This window comes from Gekko japonicus, unplaced genomic scaffold (assembly GCF_001447785.1).
Source record: "Gekko japonicus isolate JY-2015 unplaced genomic scaffold, Gekko_japonicus_V1.1 scaffold1980, whole genome shotgun sequence".
NCBI lineage: Eukaryota > Metazoa > Chordata > Lepidosauria > Squamata > Gekkonidae > Gekko > Gekko japonicus.
In genome coordinates, this window is record NW_015173196.1 from 315,740 (window position 1) to 323,855 (window position 8,116).

Below are 8,116 nucleotides of genomic sequence, written 5' to 3' on the forward strand. Positions count from 1 at the left end.
GTGCCTAGGAAACCTGTGGCCCAGTTGTGTGGTGCCTCTGTTTCCTGATAACTGGAGGTCTTTTGGCTGCATTGGAAGATACACTCTGCAGCATAATATCTGGTTGCGCCTTCTCTCCTCCTCAAACCCTACTCTCCTCAGACTCCACCACAATATCTTTGGGAATTTTCCAACCCAGAGTTGGCAACCCTAGTCAGGCCTGGCCCAAATGAGTCTTCTCTCAAACGCCAAAATAGGTCTGGAAAGGGCCCTGCCCCCTCTGCTGCCTTTTACTCACTATAACCCAGCCTTGAATATGGCTGTTTCCTAGCAACAGCCATTGAGGTGATTCCTTGCTTAAAGCTCCAGGTGTTCCTTTTATCATTTTTTAATTTTTTTAAAGCCCCCAATGTATTTTGTTTAGATTTCACATTTTTCTGTAACCCTGAGGCCTATTTCAGGTTTGTACAAAGATCTGTCTTGCCTGTTTACAGCTCCAGTGACCGGATTTGAGTATCCAAACATTTCCCGACCTCACTATTAGAATATAAGATAGTTCATAAGGGAGACAGTCCACAGGGGAAGCCACAATTTATATACCTCTTCCGGCCCCAACTCTTCAATCTTCTGAAGTGGGTCCCCAGGGCAAATGTACACAAGTAACCAGACCACTGTTTTAATTTCAAAAAAAAGATGTTTATTTCAATTTCTATCAATATGAAAACTTATTACATAACCAACATATTACTCTCAAGTCTAGCAGTACGAAAACTAGCTTAATCTATCTAACACTTTTCAGAACTTCAGGTCTTCTCTACATTGCTAGCAAATGCATTTCAAGCAGGTCACAGTTCCTTCAGACCTCTAGTCTGTCAAAATTCCTGCTAATCGGTCTTCTTCAGGGCCTCAGTTCAAATATATTTTTCTGCCCGGCAACCTCAGGTGATGATAGCCAATCAGAACACATTCTCAGGAGAAGCCTCTAGAGGATTACCTCACCACCACCCCTGGTTCACCCCCTCCCATCATAGGGACTGGACTGCAGATTCTCATGGGAAGCTAACTGCTATCCTTCCATGTTTGGCCTTGAACTGATAAGAACTGTCCAGGCCATGAGACCAGTTAGTAGTCACACCTGCAAGATGTACCAGGCCCCTCACTGTTCACATTAACCCCTGAGGGGGAGGCCAGGGGCACTTTGCCTCACAAAGAGCCAGTGCAGACTGGGGGCTATGGGGTTCTGCTTGGTGCCCATCCAGGACTCAGGAGGAGGGTGAGCACTTAGCAGCTGTTAGTCATGATACTCACATGCTATTTCACTGTGATCATAGTTAACTAAGTCTCCTGTGCTGATTCATGAGTACTGATGAGCAACGTTGCCTTTTAAAAATTGCCACTTCGCTGGGTGAGGTTTGTGATCAGTGTGGTAGGACTGGTGGAGGAAGGGAATGAACTTTTTGTACCTTCCTCTCATAGAAGTCTAATATTTTTCAATCTAGGAAGGATCTCTCCAGTGTGCTCTCCCAGCCTGTAACTCACAAGCTTAACATTCCAGCTTCATTCTCTCTGCCACGCCAGCCATTGACAGAGACAGAATGTGGGGACTCTGGATAGGATGAACTGGTCCGAGTGGATGATCAGAAGAATGGTCAATCAGTTGGAGGGCCCTTTAAATTTGGCAGGAGGGGAGGGAGAGGGGTGGCCGGGGTGTGTGTGTGGTGTCCCAGGTAGGGTGAGGGAAAGGGGTATCTGGGAGTACTTTTATACCTTTATTTTTTAAATACCTTGTGGGGCTACTGGATGATAATATTGCATACTTTGTTGGTGGGAGTTGATTTCTTTGCTGTTCACCCTTCCTATTTTGTGCTGTTGTCATAATCCCCTGAATTTAATTGTACAAACTCTTGCTGGTCAGGCAACATAATACAGTTTGGCGCACATCTTAGAAACAAAGATATAACTGAAAACCTAACAGAGAACCCTAAAGAGATGGTGAAGAAAAGGCCCTTAAGACATAGTTAGTTACACTGATCCCTCCCAAAACCTGGTTTCCGGCTTAGTGGAAATAGGGATCCACCTGGACGCGGCCTTGACAACTCATTGCTTTTTCATATCCAGTCATCTGTATGTAACTTGATTGACCGTACCCAAACCCAATCACTGTTTCCAGCATCCCAGAAATTCCCATCTGGCAGCACCTATGAGTCTGGAATCCAAAGTAAAGTCCACTGGCTTTTAATGGCCACTTGTACTCATGAGTTATCTACATCATGATAGAGTTGATCTGGATACTGCACATTGCTAGGCTTTCTGTGTCTGCCCCTTAAAACTGTCCCGCCTATTGTGTACACAGCCCTTCTGTGGCAAAGGAAGAGAAAGGTCTATGCCTAATGCACCAGGAAGATTTGATCCTCAAAAGTCTCGTCCTTGAGCATTCACTCCCTCCACAATAGCTGGCTGAGTCAAGACACATTGAAAGGTATTTGTGCTGCCCCAGTCTAAGGATCTGCAGATATATCCATTGAGAACGAATGGATTATTTTCTTTTCAAAAACAACTCATTTTTAGTAGTTCTGTTTAACTGTTTTCCACATTGGAAACCACTGCATCACAAAGTAATACCATACAATACTATTGTAACCTGGTGCTGCTGATAATTCTTTTATTTTCTGTTGTAAACAAAAAGTGCTACAATATATGAGAAAAGAGATAAAAAAGTCAACATTGATACATATAATAATAGCTATAGACTAAGGTTTAGAAATGAAAACATTTTCCAACTGGTTTTCTTGTCTATGCACCAATGTATAGAAAGTCACAACCATTATTGTTATGATTCACAAAAAGAGATAAGGAAGAAAAAGAGGGGTTGCAGTCCAACTAACTCTTCTATGAAAACACATGGGCTTGCTTCTGTGTGCCCTGCTGACCATCACAAGCTGCTTTTCAGACAGTGCAGTTGCCGCTCAGGAAACATGCACTAATCTCTGGAGGAAAGATGGGGTGGGGGTGGGGAGAAAGAGAAGGCAACAAAAGGCAATAAACTTTCACATGAAACAGAGCAGGAAGGGACAGGTCATCAATTCCATTGCAAACATTCTCCTAGAAATGGCTCAAAACATGGCTTCATGAAAGGAACATCCACACGGAATGAGACAAAGACTGGGCAAACTAGCCTTTATATGCCTATCAGTGTTTGCTTCAGTTTGGGCATCCTTCAAAGGATCAGTCTAAGGACCCCTCTTCTGGATCATCCAAGAAAAGGTCTCATATTTTGGGGATGCTTCATCTTTAGATGAGAAAGGTCCATGTTCTCAGCCCCCACATACAATGTCCCAGAAGCAATGAAACCTTCGACCAGAGGGGAGAAACTCTTTCCAATCTCTATGACAGCATATCAATGCTTAAAATATATATATATGTATTTGACTGCAGACTTTTACCATTAATTTGGTGTAGTATGTCTTTTGTTCATCATTTATCAAAAAATACATGCTTTGTTAATCTGGATATGTAATCTTGTTGTAATGTGTGGAATCACGTGGCATCAGGCAAAATTACAGAAGTTTTAAACAATCAGATCCCACTAAAGCCAAACCTTGAGGAAACTTTACACGTTTACTGTAAAGCAAACTCATCCAGGAGGATCCTGGTGCTTACTTCCTATTGTAGGTTACTTTTAAGGACTGCAGTGCCTGTTTCTGTGTTATATTTTTCCAGTCCTCTGGCAGGTCTGCTGGCTTGGCTCCGTACTGATGTGCAAATTCATGATTGAACTCTTTAAAAACAAACTTCCAGTAATCAGAAGCATTGATACTGGGATCCGGTTGGATGCACCAATCTGGATAATAGACCCGGTAGTCTTTGTATGGATGCCATTTCCATTTGGTTTCTTCATTTTTGAAACTGTAGTGAGAAACCACAAGAGTGGAACACAAATCGTAAATAAGCTTTTCTGTTTTCTCCCATCTAAATCTTCCCAGTCCTTGGGGCCGATGGACAGCTGAAAAATGCTCCTTGTGGGCACTCCCTCCGGCCTCACAGGGCGTTTTGCAGAAGGGGCACTGCTTCCCACAGCCAAACACTCGCTTGAAGATCTCATCCTGGGGCTTCACAGGCAATTTGGAGAGTTTGGATTGAAGATCCAGGGCATCCAACTCAGATAATATCCTCGTTTGCAAACCAGGAAGGAAATTTTCAACGCAAACAACAAACTGGCTTGGATCAGACATGTTCTTAAATTGTATTCCCAGCAGGCTGTCCTTAGAAATAACCAGCTCCTTCTGCATTTCCTTGCAAAACATTTCCAAAAATTCTGATATCATTTGAACACCTTTATGCTTCAGGTTCTCTAGCATTTCCATAGTTTTCTTTACTATTGCAGAGAGAATGTCTTTCTCCAGATTCATCAGAGACTGCTTGTCGGCATAGTGCTCTAGTATTTTTCTCATGATCCAGCTCTTCACAAATTCTTCATAGGATCTGATATAATAGACATAACTGCTGGCATTCCTCTCTTCCAACAGCTCCTTCAGCACTGTAAACTGGAAGAAGCTCCGACTGGCATATCCCATGGACTGCATGCCATTGTGAATGTCGTCCATTATTGCAATCCCAAATTTTCTGTTGACATAGTCCAGCAGGGCAGGATGGAGACACTGGTCACAGAAATTCTTAGCCCTGGTTTGATGGGCATCTTTTTCCAGATAAAGATCTGTGAAACTGGAGAAATACTGAGTTTTCAGTTTCTCCAAGCGTACCCAGGGATCATTATCCTTAATGAAATCTTCATGCATCTTCTGAAATACATGAGCTGCTTCTCCCAAAATGTGAAACTTCAGGTCCACTTCAAAGGAAGGTGATGTATGAAGCTTTTGAACCTCATCCTGAAGCGTTTGATTGATGATATGCAAAAGTTCTTCACAGTAGGTTTCGTGATAATCTCCTCTGGAATTGGCCTTTTCATTAATGTTCTGCAAGCATTTAGACATCAGTGACTTAGCAAGTTCTTCAGCTTTACAGAAATGATCCTGTTTAGAAAACACGCTCTTCACATGGTCCCAGAATGATGGATTTATATACTCTAATTTCATCTGAAATGTGTTTATCCTGTAGCTTGACAAATTTTTTGCTGCTTGTACTTTTTGGTTGATTGCACTTCCACGATAGGACAAGTCCTTCCTCAAACACAATTCAATATCTGAATAGATTTGCTGTCTCTCTAGGGGACCAAGGGATATTTCTGACAATGTTTCTGTCCACATTCTTTCAAACTCTCTTCTCAGCTCTTGGTCATCAAGCCTGCACTCTTCTTTCCTGCATTTTTCAAGAAGCCTATCAATTTTTCCTTCAATTACTTTCAAGTATTCCATTTGAAGAGTATCTATCTTGTACCGTCCCTTTTTAATGTGAATGGCATTGTTACATTTATTGTAAGAATGACTTTCAAGTTCGCACTTGAGGCTGTTGGTGCTCCTCACAAAATCTTCTCTGTACTTTTCTACCAGATGCACCCAGAGGTGCATATCCCTGCGGAAGCCCCAGTCCCATTCAGAGTATTTTGCAGACAGCTGGTTATAAGCTTCCGCTATGAGGCTGTTTCGGAAGCTGAAGATAAAAAGCTGAATGATAAAAGGGTTGGAACACTTTCCTTATGAGGAACGGTTAAGGCGCTTAGGGCTCTTTAGCTTGGAGAAACGACGACTGAGGGGTGACATGATTGAGGTTTATAAGATTATGCATGGGAAAGAGCAGGTAGAGAAAGAGGTACTTTTCTCCCTTTCTCACAATACAAGAACCCGTGGGCACTCCATGAAATTGCTGAGCGGTCGGGTTAGAACGGATAAAAGGAAGTACTTCTTCACCCAAAGAGGGATTAACACTTGGAATTCACTGCCACAGGAAATAGTGGCAGCTACAAGCATGGACGGCTTCAAAAGGGAATTAGATAAGCATATGGAGCAGAGGTCCATCAGTGGCTATTAGCCACAAGGTATAGATAGGGACTCTGGGGCAAGTGATGCTCTGTCATCTTGGTGCTTGGGGGGGGTCAACAGTGGGAGGGCTTCTAATGTCCTGGCCCCACTGGTGGACCTCCTGATGGCACTGGTATTTCTGGCCACTGTGGGATACAGAGTGTTGGACTGGATGGGCCTTTGGCCTGATCCAACATTGGCATCTCTTATGTTCTTATGTTCTTATGTTCCTGTACCAGTTTGAAAATATTTGTCCAGACTCTCCAACATCTGTTGCTCCCCACTTAACAACTTCTGTTGAAGCTCATGCCGCCAGTTCAAGGAGCCAAGCTCATCAGGGGAAACATTCAGTATCAGAGTTTCCTGCTCAGACACCCAGAGGTGCATATCCCTGCGGAAGCCCCAGTCCCATTCAGAGTATTTTGCAGACAGCTGGTTATAAGCTTCCGCTATGAGGCTGTTTCGGAAGCTGAAGATGAAGTTCTCATATTTCACAGCATTCCATAGACTCTTAATCCACTCAATAAATTGAGGGATGTCTTTGGGAGTCCTTTTAACTGAATGGTCCCTTAAGAATTCAAACAGGTACTTCTTTAACTCAAAGACCTTTTCACTGTAGCCCCGGTTGACTGAAGCCATAGCTGGGACTCCGTGCCACAGGCCTGGAATGTACCAGTTGTGTATTTCTGGGTCATAATCCATGATGTCTGAAAACTTGATATCCCTGTTGAGCTTTTCCATTTTTGCTGCAGCCTGGGTCATTTCGTTCAGTTGTTCCAAGAGGTGTTTCCTGTGCCTCATATTCATATTTTGGTCATGTGCAGAAACATCACTGACGTTCTGATGCACAAACTGGCAGTTGGGTTTTTGCCCAATTCTCTCCATCCGCAGGAAGGCATGAGTCACAATCTGCAGGATGTCCTTCATTTCGGTGGCATTCTCCATGGCCATGTTCACAATTGTCACATCGCTGAGCCCAATCACCAGAGTGGCCAGCTCGTTGTCGTGTTGATAGCTGTCTTCCAGTTTGGACAGTTCAGGAGCTTTCAAGCCCTCAGTGTCAATCACCAGGATGAAATCACAGCCCAGCTCCTGGATCAGGTTCTCCTGGACCTTAAGAAGAGTCATGAAGGCCCCTCGTGTACATCGGCCACTGCTCACAGCCAATTGCAGCCCAAACATGGTGTTAAGAAGGGTGGACTTCCCAGTGCTCTGCACCCCCAGCACAGTTATCACAAACATCTTGGATTGATTTCTCAGTTTGTAATTGAGTTGAGTCAAAACATCCGTTATCCACTGCAGGGGGATGTTGGAAGCATCTCCATCAATCAGCTCTAGAGGAAACCCTTCCAGCATCAGCTCAGCAGCAATGCTGGGGAAATGGGCAAACTGCCTTCCGTTTTTAGATAATTTGCCTTCTCTGTCCATCAAACATTCTGCTTCATAAAACTGACCCAGCTCTCTCATGAAATGCTCAACTCCCAAGGAGGAAGAAGAGATCAGCTGGTCTACCTCTGCCACCTTCTGAGCATCATCTCCTAACAGCTTGCAGTTCTCTTTATACTCAGCCCGTAATTTGGAGAGATTTGCCCTAGCAATGTAATCCAGGTTGAACTTCATCCATTTTAAGAAGTAGTGCTTTCTTGCTGAATCTGAATCTTTGATGCCACAGATGAAATTTATCAAACCAACAGTGAGATCACACTCATTTTGCTGTTGACGCAGAAGCATCAATTTGCCTTTCAATTCAGATCTGTACTTTTCTGAAGGTGTGTCCCCTTGTCTTTCCATCCTGCACAGTTCTTTCTCCACTTTTGCCAGGTTTTTCCAGAGATCACCCTGGAGTTTCAGCACTTCTTTCTTGTACAGTGCTACATCCTTTACATCTTCTGTGATTTCTAACGTACATCTGTGAGCATCCTGACATTCTTGGCGGTCTTCATCTACGTGGATTGAAAGCTCTCGAGCCACCGCAGCCATGTCATCGATAGTCACCCTCTTGGGATCAGCACTGATTATACTTCGAATGGTAGATCGTAGTTGTTCTACAATTTTTACTGTATTAGTCTTGGCTGCTTTTAATAGTATATGTGACTTGCTGAGTTTAAGCACTGGAGCCAAGTCTTTTAAGAAATCCGGAGTTTCACTGGAGTTTCTGCCAT

At 43.5% G+C, this 8,116-nt stretch overlaps 1 protein-coding gene across 1 annotated transcript in view; it reads right to left on the reverse strand.

Annotated features, from left to right (window-relative positions):
* Positions 1-3,635: 3,635 nt before the first annotated feature.
* LOC107119999 (interferon-induced very large GTPase 1-like) overlaps positions 3,636-8,116 on the reverse strand; it is a 17,211-nt gene continuing 12,730 nt past the window's right edge. The window contains exons 7-8 of the mRNA XM_015422635.1: positions 6,182-8,109; positions 3,636-5,494 (exon numbers count right to left, since the gene is read on the reverse strand). Of these exons, the coding sequence (XP_015278121.1) occupies positions 3,636-5,494; positions 6,182-8,109 (3,787 nt within the window). The remainder of the gene's footprint in view (positions 5,495-6,181; positions 8,110-8,116) is intronic.